Source organism: Drosophila bipectinata, chromosome XL, assembly GCF_030179905.1.
Source record: "Drosophila bipectinata strain 14024-0381.07 chromosome XL, DbipHiC1v2, whole genome shotgun sequence".
In the NCBI taxonomy this organism is placed as follows: domain Eukaryota; kingdom Metazoa; phylum Arthropoda; class Insecta; order Diptera; family Drosophilidae; genus Drosophila; species Drosophila bipectinata.
In genome coordinates this window covers 6,330,848-6,344,224 of record NC_091734.1, presented here as the reverse complement: position 1 = coordinate 6,344,224, position 13,377 = coordinate 6,330,848, and the positions used below count along the sequence as shown (strand labels likewise).

Here is a 13,377-nt window from a genome sequence, read left to right as displayed (position 1 = left end):
CGCCAAGTTTGAATTCTGTTCAGCATGGGGCATGCAAATCGTGCTCCCACGCATGTTGGCGCATGCTCAGTGCATCCATTTTGGGGCGCACTCGGCAACCCTTTGCCCCGATTGAATGCCACACACAACAGACACTAGGCAACCCTCTTGCTGCCACCGGGGGTGGGAGGGCTGGTGAGCTGACGGACGCAGTTGGACGCAGCTCGGGATTGGAGGCAGCCACGTTACCACGGCATTTCGCAGTCGCACTCGCATTCGGATTCGGATTCGCATTCCGCATTCGCAGTCGCGAACGACATGGATTTGGAGATAGACACGGACATGGAAATGGATATCGACATGGACATGGAACTGTGAAGCGGACCCAGTTATAATAACAACAACAAAATTCGCCTCATCTTCATAGCCATCCGGAATCCGGGAATCAGCTCTCTCCAAGATCCTCTTACGCTCAAGATTTCTCTTCATTTAACCCACAACCGGCTACGTTTCCACGTTTAACGGTAATTTGCAAATATGCAGTAGTGTGTGTGTGCGTAGGAAAAGTTCGTTTCGAGTTGGTTGTCCTTTGAAGGAGTCAGTGCATCCACAGAGAGGTGAATCAGGGATAAGACCTGACCAGAATGGTTGGCTTTGAAAGTGCTGCCAAGGCGAACGTTTTGATTTCCGCGATGCGGCAGCTCTGCTTATTGATTTTTCACCAACACTCACCCACACATACCCACGCACACACGACCCACACACACACACACACACACAGAAGCATAGTGATGGCGCATTTGGCGGTTTTATGGCTGCCCAACAGCCATTTTGTTAGCGGAAGTGTCGGTGGCCATTTTGTTATTATGCTTTTGAGTTTTCTTTGTTATTTTTAAATGATTTAAAAGTGAATTTTATAACAAGTTAGTTAAAAAAAGACTAAAAAATATAAAAAATATTTCTATTTTTGTTTTTTACTTTTAATTAGAAAATATTTTTAGCTTTTAGTTTAGTTCCATTTCTAATCCATGTGACATCACTTTCACAGTGCGAGAAAGTGAGAGAGAGAGTGGTGGGAGGCTTGTAACGGCTCAAAGCCAAGGCATACACATGCACAAACACCCACACACTCACACACACGCACAAGCTGAGCTAATCTCTTATCAAGCGCCGACTTTTTCCTCTATCTCTCCCCCTCTAAGCTAAGCTCCGCTGTTTTCTTTCTCACTCTCGAGCACACTCTAAGTGTGTTTTTAGGTTTAGTTCTTATTTATTTTTAGTTTTATTAACTATGATAGTTATTTAAATAAATAGTACCGTTTTTATAGGATCTCTGCCATGGGGCAGGAGGTACTTGAGCTCCGGGCATTCCCTGCATGCACTGCCAGCATGTGCACCATCACCCCGATCTCGGTCTCGGTCTCGATCACGAACCCGATCTCAAACTCTCACTCGATCTCTCTGCTACGCTCGCCACGCTTCGCCGTGTGAGCTTCCGCCGGAATCGGCCAAAGGGTGGCGGCGCAGTCGGAAAATGAGCGCTTGCGAGACGGCGTCCGCTGGCGAGGATGCCGGAGGCGGTGGAGCTGGTCCCTCCAAGTCCGAGGACGGCCAGCCGCCGGAGGAGAAGCTGGAGAAGCAACAAAAGCAGGAGAAACAAAAGCAGCCGGAAAAACAGAATGGAAAACGCGAAGGGGAAAGCCTCACACCGCCGGAGGAAAACCGTTCCAAGATTGAGGCCAATCGGAGTTCGGTGCTAGTGGACACCAGTGGTGCTGCCCCGTCGCTGGACGCTTTGGTGGCCTGCAAGGATGCCCTCCTGGCCCAGAAGCTCTTCGCCAGCGGTGGCGCCACACCAGGACCCTCATCCTCCACCGTCGGAATGGCAGGTGGGGTTAGTATCGGAGTGGCAGCTGCAGCCAGTGGTAAGCTTAAGGAACCCATGCGCGTAGGCTTCTACGACATCGAACGGACCATCGGCAAGGGTAACTTTGCGGTCGTGAAGCTGGCCAGGCACAGGATCACCAAGAACGAGGTGGCCATCAAGATCATCGACAAATCCCAACTAGACCAGACAAATCTCCAGAAGGTCTACCGCGAGGTGGAGATCATGAAGCGACTGAAACATCCCCACATCATCAAGCTCTACCAAGTAGGTTTCACGACTTCCTAATCCTCTCCAGAAATCTCTTATATTCCCCTCTTCATTTCTTAGGTCATGGAGACCAAAAACATGATCTATATCGTCTCGGAGTATGCCAGTCAAGGCGAAATTTTTGGTATTTATGTGGTACTCCACTTACCTGAAACTCCATCCAACTTATTCCTGATCCTCTCCAGATTACATCGCCAAGTATGGTCGCATGTCCGAGTCGGCGGCCCGCTACAAGTTCTGGCAAATCATCTCGGCGGTGGAGTACTGTCACAAGAAGGGCATCGTCCATCGGGATCTCAAGGCGGAGAACCTGCTCCTCGACATGAACATGAACATCAAGATAGCGGACTTTGGTTTCTCCAATCACTTCAAGCCCGGCGAGCTTCTCGCCACGTGGTGCGGCTCCCCGCCCTACGCCGCTCCCGAGGTCTTCGAGGGCAAGCAGTACACGGGTCCGGAGATTGATATTTGGGTGAGTTTCCTTGGGAAATTCTAGGGAATCTAAATACGAAGTGTTTAAGACATTCCGCTTAAAGGTCCGAAGGGTATGGGCCGGGATATAGCCTCCCAAAGACCATATTTTGACATAGACCCCATTTTTAAAGGGGGTCCATCAGAAAATTTTGAAAAAATGGGATCCGCAATTTTATTTTAGATATAGCATAGAGATATAGCATAGCATGGAGATATAGCATTCCCAAGTCCATATTTTGATATTTCTGGATTTTCTCCATTTTTGTAGGGGGTCCATCAGAAAATTTTGAAAAAATGGGATCGGAAATTTTATTTTGAGGTTTTGATGCAGGATTGTGGAGAATCGTCCCAGAAATCGTTTGAGGTATTCCTCTTAAGGATCGGATGGATATTGGCCGAGATATAGCATTCCCAAGGTCCATATTTTGATATTTCTGATTTTCCCCATTTTTGCAAGGGGTCCATCAAAAAAATTTGAAAAAATGGGATCCGAAAATTTATTTTGATGTTTTGATGCAGGATTGTGGAGAATCGGTCCAGAAATCGTTTAAGGTATTCCTTTTAAGAATCGGATAGATATTGGCCGAGATATAGCATTCCCAAGGTCCATATTTTGATATTTCTGCATTTTCCCCATTTTTGTAGGGGGTCCATCAGAAAATTTTGAAAAAATGGGATCCGAAAATTTATTTTGAGGTTTTGATGCAGGATTGTGGAGAATCGTCCCAGAAATCGTTTAAGGTATTTCTTTTAAGAATCGGATGGATTTTGGCCGAGATATAGCATTCCCAAGGTCCATATTTTGATATTTCTGATTTTCCTCATTTTGGTAAGGGGTCCATCAGAAAATTTTGAAAAAATGGGATCCGAAATTTTATTTTGAGGTTTTGATGCAGGGTTGTGAAGAATCGTCCCAGAAATCGTTTGAGGTATTCCTCTTAAGGATCGGATGGATATTGGCCGAGATATAGCATTCCCAAGGACCATATTTTGATATTTCTGATTTTCCCCATTTTTGCAAGGGGTCCATCAAAAAAATTTGAAAAAATGGGATCCGAAAATTTATTTTGATGTTTTGATGCAGGATTGTGGAGAATCGGTCCAGAAATCGTTTAAGGTATTCCTTTTAAGAATCGGATAGATATTGGCCGAGATATAGCATTCCCAAGGTCCATATTTTGATATTTCTGCATTTTCCCCATTTTTGTAGGGGGTCCATCAGAAAATTTTGAAAAAATGGGATCCGAAAATTTATTTTGAGGTTTTGATGCAGGATTGTGGAGAATCGTTCCAGAAATCGTTTAAGGTATTCCCCTCAAGAATCGGGTGAAAATTGATCGAGATATAGCATTCCCAAGGTCCATATTTTGATATTTCTGATTTTCCCCATTTTGGTAAGGGGTCCATCAGAAAATTTTGAAAAAATGGGATCTGAAAATTTATTTTGAGGTTTTGATGCAGGATTGTGGAGAATCGTCCCAGAAATCGTTTGAGGTATTCCTTTTAAGAATCGGATAGATATTGGCCGAGATATAGCATTCCCAAGGTCCATATTTTGAAATTTCTGATTTTCCCCATTTTTGAAGGGGGTCCATCAGAAAATTTTGAAAAAATGGGATCCGAAAATTTATTTTGAGGTTTTGATGCAGGATTGTGAAGAATCGTCCCAGAAATCGTTTGAGGTATTCCTCTTAAGGATCGGATGGATATTGGCCGAGATATAGCATTCCCAAGGACCATATTTTGATATTTCTGATTTTCCCCATTTTTGCAAGGGGTCCATCAAAAAAATTTGAAAAAATGGGATCCGAAAATTTATTTTGATGTTTTGATGCAGGATTGTGGAGAATCGGTCCAGAAATCGTTTAAGGTATTCCTTTTAAGAATCGGATAGATATTGGCCGAGATATAGCATTCCCAAGGTCCATATTTTGATATTTCTGCATTTTCCCCATTTTTGTAGGGGGTCCATCAGAAAATTTTGAAAAAATGGGATCCGAAAATTTATTTTGAGGTTTTGATGCAGGATTGTGGAGAATCGTTCCAGAAATCGTTTAAGGTATTCCCCTCAAGAATCGGGTGAAAATTGATCGAGATATAGCATTCCCAAGGTCCATATTTTGATATTTCTGATTTTCCCCATTTTGGTAAGGGGTCCATCAGAAAATTTTGAAAAAATGGGATCTGAAAATTTATTTTGAGGTTTTGATGCAGGATTGTGGAGAATCGTCCCAGAAATCGTTTGAGGTATTCCTTTTAAGAATCGGATAGATATTGGCCGAGATATAGCATTCCCAAGGTCCATATTTTGATATTTCTGATTTTCCCCATTTTGGTAAGGGGTCCATCAGGAAATTTTGAAAAAATGGGATCGGAAATTTTATTTTGAGGTTTTGATGCAGGATTGTGGAGAATCGTTTCAGAATCGTTTAAGGTATTCCTCTTAAGGATCGGATGGATACGGCCGAAGATATGACATGCAGACTATGGACTAATGATTCCTTTGTTTCCTTGCAGTCCCTGGGCGTAGTCCTGTATGTCCTGGTGTGCGGCGCCCTGCCCTTTGATGGCTCCACGCTGCAGAGTCTGCGGGATCGAGTGCTGTCCGGCCGCTTCCGGATACCGTTCTTCATGAGCTCCGAGTGCGAGCACCTGATCCGTCGGATGCTGGTCCTGGAGCCGACACGGCGCTACACCATCGAGCAGATTAAGCGGCATCGCTGGATGTGCCCGGAGCTGCTGGAGCACGTCCTGATAGCCAAGTACAACCTGGGAGCGGACCGGCAGTCCAGCCTGGAGCCCAGCGAGGACATCCTGCGGATAATGGCGGAGTATGTGGGTATCGGTCCGGACAAGACGAGGGCGAGTCTGAAGAAGAACACCTACGACCACGTGGCGGCCATTTATCTGCTCCTGCAGGATCGGGTTAGCCACAAGAAAGAGCAGAGCAATGGAGCTGGATCGGGGTCTGGATCCACTTCCTCCTCGGCATCTGCATCGGCCTCTGGTTCCGCCTCCGCTTCGGCTGCCAGTCGCATGCTCTATAAGAGCTCCAAGCAGGAACCACAAAACCAATCCAAGACAATATCCACCAGCTCGATCCTGGCCAAGGATCAGGCTCACAAAAGACTTAACCGCCACCAGACGGCGGTGCTGATGAGTGAAAGATCCGGAGCTCTGGATCCGGCAACAGCGGCAGCCTACTTTGCCAAATACGGAGGACTACCTCTGCCCCTGCCCCACGCCCACGCCCATCTGGCCGGGTATCTGAACGGAGCAGCGCCTGGCGGGGACTTGGAGTCAATGGTTGGCGCCGGCGGAATACCTCTTCCCATGCGATACACTCCCCTGCCGGCAGCTGCCTCGCCCGCTCCCTCCAGCTGCTCCACATCCGCGGGCACTGGATCCTCCCGGATGGGACGACACAGTCTGAGTTCCAGTTCGCCGCGAAGCCATCGGCCGGTGGCCATTTCCCTGAGCATCGATCAGAATCCCTCGCTGGCCAACATGCGCTGCCGAGAGATGATGGATGGCAGTGGCGGAGGAGGACCTGGCATCCCACTGGTTTCCAAGCAACTGCATCAGACCATCAGCGAGTACATCATCAAGCAGAGCACCGAGGATTGCCGTCAACTATTGCAACAGGTGAGTACACGGGAGCCCTAGGTCCTCTCCAGGTTCCTGGCGATAACCTTCCTGAATCCTTTCCAGTCAACGGCCATCGCTGAAGGCAAAGATGAACCTCCACTAAAGCCGGAGACTACCCCCACATCCAGTGCCGTAGGACTAGGATCAGCGTCAGGCTCTGTGTCCGGCGGAGTAGGTCCTGGTTCCTGTCCAAGTGAACCCGGCAGCAAGACAATAAAAGCCATGTCCAGTTCCAGCAGCTTCGACTCCACCGCCAATCTGGGCCAGAGTTTCCGCTACAAGATGTCCGCGGAGGCCACCAAACTGTTCCAGACTCTTCAGGAGAGTCCTCTCCCTGTTGAGGTAGGTTTCATTCCTTCCATATAAGTGGTCTTCCATATTAATTCTCCTAATCCCATCCAGCAACGGAGTAGACGTCGTGGGCACCTGCCCAGCACCAATGGCAGTGGCGGAGACTCCGGCCAGGAGATGAACGAATCGAAGACGAACGGAGACAGGTAATTGGAAGTCCTGGACTTGTCAGAATGAAACTAAAGCTTCCGAATCCTTTCCAGTCGCTATGAGAAGAAGGTCCTGGCCCAAGGAAGCTCCAGCACGGATGAGGGCTGCGAGACAGATCAGGGAAATGATCCAGCCTCGGGTTCCCAGGACGCAAAGGGTTGCAAGGGTCAGGAGGAAGGAGCTGGAGCTAGAGGAGGAGGGGCTGGAGACGGAACTGGAGGCGTTGGCAACTCCAATGGTGGGCCCAGCGGCTCCCACTCCAGCAGTGATCTGACCCACCTAGCTGGAGCCACTGCCTCCGGCCAGAGCCATCGGATGCGGTCGTATGCGAGCAGCAGCAGCTCCAGCGGAGTCCTTGCCGGCAGCGCGGGCAGCTACTCCAAGTCCTTGAGCCAGAATCTAAGCCGCGGCTCCTCGAAGAGCAACTGCAGCGGCCCGTACGACAGTTTGGACTTCGCCCTGCCCTCCGGAAAGGGCAGCCTGCCCTCCTGCATGGGCTCCAGCTCCATGCTGGCCACGCCCACGCCGGCCTCCGCCTCACCGGCGGCCATGTCCTCGGAACACTCCTCGGAGAGATCCCTCTACGGCAGTCACAACTCCTGCATCCACATGCCGGGTGCCCTGGCCCTGGGATTGGGCCTGACTCCCAGCTCCACATCGACGCCGACTCCAAATCCCACACCTCCGCCTCCACCGAATGGAGCAGGAGGAGGAGGAGCGAGTGCACCCTTCCTGGACAAGCGCTCACCCATACACTTCCGGGAGGGACGGCGAGCCAGCGATGGGCTAGTGGCCCAGGGTCTCCTCAGCTCCGGATCTCTGCTGGGCACCAGCCGGGTCTACGGAAGCTATCGCCACGAGCAGGCCAGGCGGCATGGGTGGCTGGAGATCCAGCAGCTGCAGCAGGAGGCCGCCCACGTCCACGGGCATGGTCACGGACACGTCCACGGACATCCCCATCACCCCAATCATCCATCACACCATCCGGCTGCTTACGGGCTGGAGGAACTCTGTCAATTCCCAAATGGTCAATTCTATGCCTTGCCCAGCAAACACCATCCGCTGCTGACTCTGCCGCATGCGCATCATCAGTCCCATCCGCATCATCACAATCCTCTCCAGGCCCAGCAGCATCATCCTCTGTATCATCCACCGCTAATGCTGGAAACAGCAGCCGCGGCAGCTGCAGCAGCTGGCGGGGATCTGTACGGACACGGATGCTATGCCCCGCCGCCGCCCCCACCCGGTCTCTATCCCCATCATCCTCTGGGTGTGGGCGTTGGCGTGGGGGTGGGCGTGGCCATGCCCATGTCACCGATGCAGAAGCCGCCACTGCAACAGCAACTCCTGCAACATCGTCTGCTGCAGCAGAAGCGTCAATTGTTCCAGAAACAGTACGCCCTGGAGGCCCAGTTGGCCGGAAGGCATCACCATCATCATCATCCGCAGGCGCCGCCACATCCGCAACAGCAGCAGCTCCACCATCAGCATCACTTTGGGCATCCGCCGCCCAGCCAACCGCCACCGGCGCCGGCCCCGGAATCCCATCTGGCCGAGGAGCTCTACGAACTGGCGCTGCTGGAGCGTCCGAGGAGTGGGACACCCAGACTACAGCACTCGATGACGATGCCGGGAACACACGCCTTCAGCCAGATGAACCTGAAGACCACCTACATCAGTCAGTCGGAGCAGATGCCGAACGGAGGGGCTGGCGGCGGAGCCGTAGGCGGTGGTGGCGGAGTATCCGGCGGTGGAGGCACCACTGGCGCATCCACTGCACCGCCGTCCACAACCCCGGGCACACCCACGGCGGTCAAGTGCAAGCCAGTGGCCAGTCTGGATGGTGACTACCATGTAAGCGTGGAGTAAGATCCTCCCAAAATCCATTAACTTACCATCCTGATCCTCTCTAGACATCCACGCCAGTGCTCAGCCTTTTTGCGCCCAACTGGCAGTCGCTGGTGAAGCCGCTCAGCGAGAGTCCCATCCTGGAGCTGTCCGAGCATCTGGAGTCTGGCTAGGAGGCTGGAGGCTGGAGGCTGAAGGAAGATCCTAATCCGAGAACTATTTTATTAAGAGCTCGCAATCGCAATTATGAATTATTTGATCTTTATACGATACGATATACACTTATACATACATATATACAACTAGCAGGTACACTCAGAGAATTTTTCAGAAGAAATTTCATCAAATTCTATTTAAAGATCTCAATTTTTGTTTTTAAAGAATTTTATGTTTTTTTAGAAAGTTTTTTAAATCAAAAAGGTCAAACTACAAAAATAATCAAATAGCAGGTTAAAGTTCTTAAAAGAAAACATAAAGCATTTAATTTAAAAAAAAACAACTGCCGTTATATAAAATTTTATAAACTTAATTTAAAAAAAGAAGAAAAACTTTTTAAAGTTCAATTATCCTTTCAATATCCTTTCGATTTTCTGAGTGTAAATAGAACGTACGTATACAAACATATACATACATCGATCGATCGCGTAGAAGCCATACCATATATATATTTATATATATAGGTATATATATTATATATTTATCGGGAGGAAGGAGAGAGCAGAATCAATACCGAACCGTAATATTGCAAGATTTAGTTGTGTTACTAGTATTAAGTAGTCCAAGTTTCGTACGTTTAACACGCAGACATATACAATATGTATATTGATAATAATAGCGTTAAGCTATAGCTCTACTTATGATAACACTATACACTACTATATTATAATGCCCTACCCCCCCTTTACCCCCTCCTCCTGTGGACTGGGTTTTTGGCTAAAAAAAAACAATGAGAAAAAAAAAACGAAGAACAACGTAACTACATATATCAATTATTCGAAGCATTTATTCGGGGACATAGGATGGGATATATCCCTATATGGATATATCCATTATGTATTGGTACAATAATTAGCGACAAGCAAAAAAAAAAAACTAAAAAATCAACAAAACATCGATTGTTCTTAAACATGGAATTCAAAATGTAAACCAGATATTAAAGTCATTTGGTATAAAAAAAAAAAAGCATTATAGTTTTCGATTTCTTATATGATATGGTATATGTATATAGGAAGGGATATAGGTTCATATTTTGAATGGGTGACTAGATATGATCTGGTTCTCTAGAGAGGAAGGTTTTTAAAATTTTGGGAGTTTTTCTAGAGATTTTTAGAGAAATTCTTGGAGATTTGATAACACTTATTTGTATGCCAAAAAGTAGGCTTTAAAATCTCTACTGATATACAACCTTTATATATTTTATATATATTATAGTATTATAGTATATTATATCATATATCCTGCTGCGGACGGAGGACTTTCAAGGCAATGACGATATATATTTTATGAATTGGAAGCAACGTCGGGAATCACGTTGCGGCCTTCGCCTGACGATTCGATTCCAGGTGCTTCCTCTTGGCATTCGCCAGCCTCTGCTTGTGGGGATCGGGAGCTCCGTGACAGCGCAGGAGATTCCAATAGGCGCGTCTATACTCCGAACTCATCAGGACATAGATCAATGGATTAATACAGGTCGTCAGATAGATGAGCAGATAGCCGGCGATATTAAACCAATGCACTTCCGTGGCACTCTTCCAGATCTTGGCGACCGTGATGGGCAGATAGCAGACCACGAACCACACAAAGATCACGAGTATCATTTTGAGGAGTCGCCGATCCTTGGCGCTCATCTTGCCGGGATATATGGAGGAGGCATTCGAGGTATTGCCCATGGAGGCGTAGTGCGATTTCCGGGGACTGAACCGGGTGAAGGAAGTGCGCAGGGAAGTGGTGATGGGATTTTTACTGGAGAGGGCATTACGGGTCAATATTAGTGATACGAAAAGAGGCTATGACTTACCCGGAATTCTTATTCAGCTCCAGCTGGGTCTGACTCCTTCCCAGGCTAATCTTTTCCAGCTCTTTTTCACGTTCCCGCTCCTTTTCTCTCAACACCACATTGACGTCCACGGGTAGCTGCTGCTGGTCCTGTTCCCGCCTCCGAATGCTGTAGGATATGGGCAGGCTATTCGCCGAGGCATTGTCATCGATGTAGGCCAAGTGCTCCTCCACCACAAAGGGTCGCGGCTCCTGCTGGGGACTCGCCTGGACCTCTCCACTCGAAGTACTCGCCTTCTCCGGCCTCTTGGGCATAGCCATGGCCTGGGACTGGTTCTGGGAGCTGGGGGTTGTCACCTCACTGAGATTGCTCTTGTTGGCCATGCCGGCCCGCATCGCCGCCTTCCTCACCAGCAGAAAGATCCTGGCATAGCAGATGACAATGCAAATACAGGGCACCATGAAGGCCGCAATGAAGAGGAACTCCTTGGGGGATCTGCCGTAGCGATCGTGGAGGATGGAGCAGGATCCGATGCTATCGTCCAGACCAAAGCGCCCCCAAACACCACGCCAGGTAGGTATCATGATGGAGAAGGTGGTGATCCATGTGCCGGCCACCATTAATGCCAAGTACCGTCTCTGGTAGATCCTATAACATTATTGAGAAATAAAAATTCAAAATCGAAAATTCCGTCCACACTTTTTGGTTTTAATGGCTTGGGGATTTGGATGGGGGGATCTGGGATTCGGGAGCACTCACCTGGGGTACTGGCGGGGATGGGCGATGATGATGTACCGGTTGATGGTGATCAGTGAGACGGAAAGCAATGACACGGCCAATAAACCGTAACGCAACATGGGAAACAATCGGCACAGAAAATCGCCATGAGTCCAGGCCCTCTTTATGAATGTGGACGCGGCCAGGGGAAGATTGAAGCATCCGAAGAGGAGATCCGAACAGGACAGATTAATGATGAAAATGGCGGTGGAGTTGCGAGTCTGACGGCCACGGGAGAGGGCGATGATGGTGAGTAGATTGCCGGGAACACCCACAATAATGAAGACTATGCAGGCCAGCCAGGCGAACGTGAGCAGCTCATCCGAGTAGCCTTCGAAGAGCTCCTTGCGGCTATCATCGACATCCGCCTCCAAGTCAAGACTGTCCAGGATCATGGAATCATCAGCATCAACATCAGCCGGCCTGACAATCGCATCCGGAAGGGTGTGAGCGGCTATCGGAATGGAGATCGGAAGCTGGAGATGATCGGTCGGTCTGGGTGGGAACATCGCGTGGTACTTTGTGGTCGGAAAGAGGGCGCGTTGCTCGTTCCTGCGCCGAATTTGTACTAAAACTGAATTCTCTGCATTCACACACATCCCACATATCCCACCCATCCCCACCCCATAAAAAATACGCCAGAGGAGGAGGTGATAGCCAATGGCAGGGGGGGGCTGGCGTGAGGATCGGCTATTGTGAATTTTGGGGGAGGGCGAGGGAGGCATGGTTGGGGCAGGCAGCCAAGCGAGAAACCGTACAAAATATTGGGGAGAAAAAAAAAAAAGAAACAGCCAGTCTAAGCAGCAGGCGAACTAGAAAAACTTTCGAAAAAGGAAAACAAAACGAAACAACAACAATTGGACACCAGAGAAACATTACACTGTAAAAAAAATACCAAATCCCCTTAAGTAAAACTATAATTAATAAGAAACCCCAAAAATAATGGCATTTTTAAAGCAATAAATAATCTTAAAGGCTTGGCAAAACCTATTCTTTGGCTTTAAAAACTGCATATTAAAAAGGACCATGTATAAGGGATAAAAGGTCACTTTGAAGAAGTTAAGGGGAGAAAATCAGCGCATTGGTGAGATAAATGACCGCTTTTAAGAAGTTCGAAGAGAAATTCAGCTACTGTGAGACAATAACTGACGCTTTTAAGAAGTTTTAAATAGAAAATCTTAGTTTTATAGTAAAAATCTTCAGTTGTATTATTTCTAGAACATGTATCCCGTAATAAACCTTATTATCTCTTTTAAAAAAAAGTTTTTTTTTGGTTAAGAAAGATATTTTTAAAAAAGTATGATAAAATAGTAATAGGAACTAAAGTGTTTAGGTAAAAACATTAAGTTCTATTATTTCATAAAGTTTTTTTTTAACAAGACTATTTCTAAACGTTTCCTATTTTTGTATATTAGTCACTATTATCTCTATTATTTCTTATAAATTGAATTAAATTTTATTCGAATTTTTTTTTGTTTCTGTAGAAAAATAACAATATATCGGGAGGAGCATCGCAGCAACAACACAAAATTTTTATTTTATACAACAATTGACTTCATCATCGGGTAATTTGGTAATTTGCCTGTGGAATGGGAACTTTGTTTACATTGTTCCTATTCGGTGCGAAGCTTGTTGTTTCTTTCACTCCCTCTCGACCCACCACACACCACCCGCCGCCGCCGCCGCCGCCCACCACCCCATCTCACTCGTCTGCCCTATTTCCCTCTCTCTTACCCCATTGATCTCCCGGTTTTCAATTTTTTTTTTTTGGAATTTCCAAATACACAAACTAGGGATACCAACTAACTAACTATTTTTCCTAAAAAAAAAAAAAGCCATCAAGCTTGGAAGAATTGTGGCGACAGAAGAAAAACAATTTCCCAAGAAACTTACCCAAGTAATCAATGATATCTCGGGTGACTGGTACCGTACCTAAATTAAATCTAATCTTACATTTTCCGTAAAATGAAAATTTATACTCTGTAGCCCTGTACGCACC

General features: G+C 47.4%; 2 protein-coding genes across 3 annotated transcripts; one reads left to right on the top strand and one right to left on the bottom strand.

The window, feature by feature from the left end:
• The first annotated feature begins 160 nt into the window (after positions 1-160).
• Sik2 (Salt-inducible kinase 2) lies at positions 161-9,610 on the top strand. Its single transcript, XM_017240662.3, has 9 exons — positions 161-503; positions 1,308-2,131; positions 2,195-2,258; positions 2,320-2,606; positions 5,126-6,253; positions 6,320-6,598; positions 6,659-6,753; positions 6,811-8,611; positions 8,671-9,610. Exons 2-9 carry the CDS (start codon positions 1,514-1,516, stop codon positions 8,776-8,778), a joined length of 4,380 nt encoding a protein of 1,459 aa, XP_017096151.2. The 5' UTR covers positions 161-503; positions 1,308-1,513; the 3' UTR covers positions 8,779-9,610.
• An 85-nt stretch (positions 9,611-9,695) lies between these two features.
• On the bottom strand, positions 9,696-13,377 carry LOC108124815 (G-protein coupled receptor moody). 2 transcript variants are annotated; one of them, XM_070277463.1, is made up of 4 exons: positions 13,272-13,377; positions 11,361-11,832; positions 10,623-11,249; positions 9,696-10,567 (listed from the first exon to the last, which is right to left on the bottom strand). In XM_070277463.1, exons 2-4 carry the CDS (start codon positions 11,771-11,773, stop codon positions 10,132-10,134), a joined length of 1,476 nt encoding a protein of 491 aa, XP_070133564.1. In that variant the 5' UTR covers positions 11,774-11,832; positions 13,272-13,377; the 3' UTR covers positions 9,696-10,131. The 2 variants fall into 2 exon arrangements, with proteins under 2 accessions (XP_070133564.1, XP_017096153.2); XM_017240664.3 differs by lacking the exon at positions 13,272-13,377 and having other exon boundaries at positions 9,765-10,567; positions 11,361-11,952.

What these genes read in the sequence shown, in the direction of transcription:
- Sik2 (XM_017240662.3), top strand. Translation starts at nt 1,514, where the DNA reads ATGAGCGCTTGCGAGACGGCGTCCGCTGGCGAGGATGCCGGAGGCGGT. An exon ending in AGAGTCCTCTCCCTGTTGAG is followed by an intron (nt 6,599 to 6,658) that starts GTAGGTTTCATT and finishes AATCCCATCCAG; the next exon opens with CAACGGAGTAGACGTCGTGG. An exon ending in TCGAAGACGAACGGAGACAG is followed by an intron (nt 6,754 to 6,810) that starts GTAATTGGAAGT and finishes AATCCTTTCCAG; the next exon opens with TCGCTATGAGAAGAAGGTCC.
- LOC108124815 (XM_017240664.3), bottom strand. Translation starts at nt 11,887, where the DNA reads ATGTTCCCACCCAGACCGACCGATCATCTCCAGCTTCCGATCTCCATT. An exon ending in CATCCCCGCCAGTACCCCAG is followed by an intron (nt 11,250 to 11,360) that starts GTGAGTGCTCCC and finishes ATAATGTTATAG; the next exon opens with GATCTACCAGAGACGGTACT. An exon ending in GAGCTGAATAAGAATTCCGG is followed by an intron (nt 10,568 to 10,622) that starts GTAAGTCATAGC and finishes TGCCCTCTCCAG; the next exon opens with TAAAAATCCCATCACCACTT.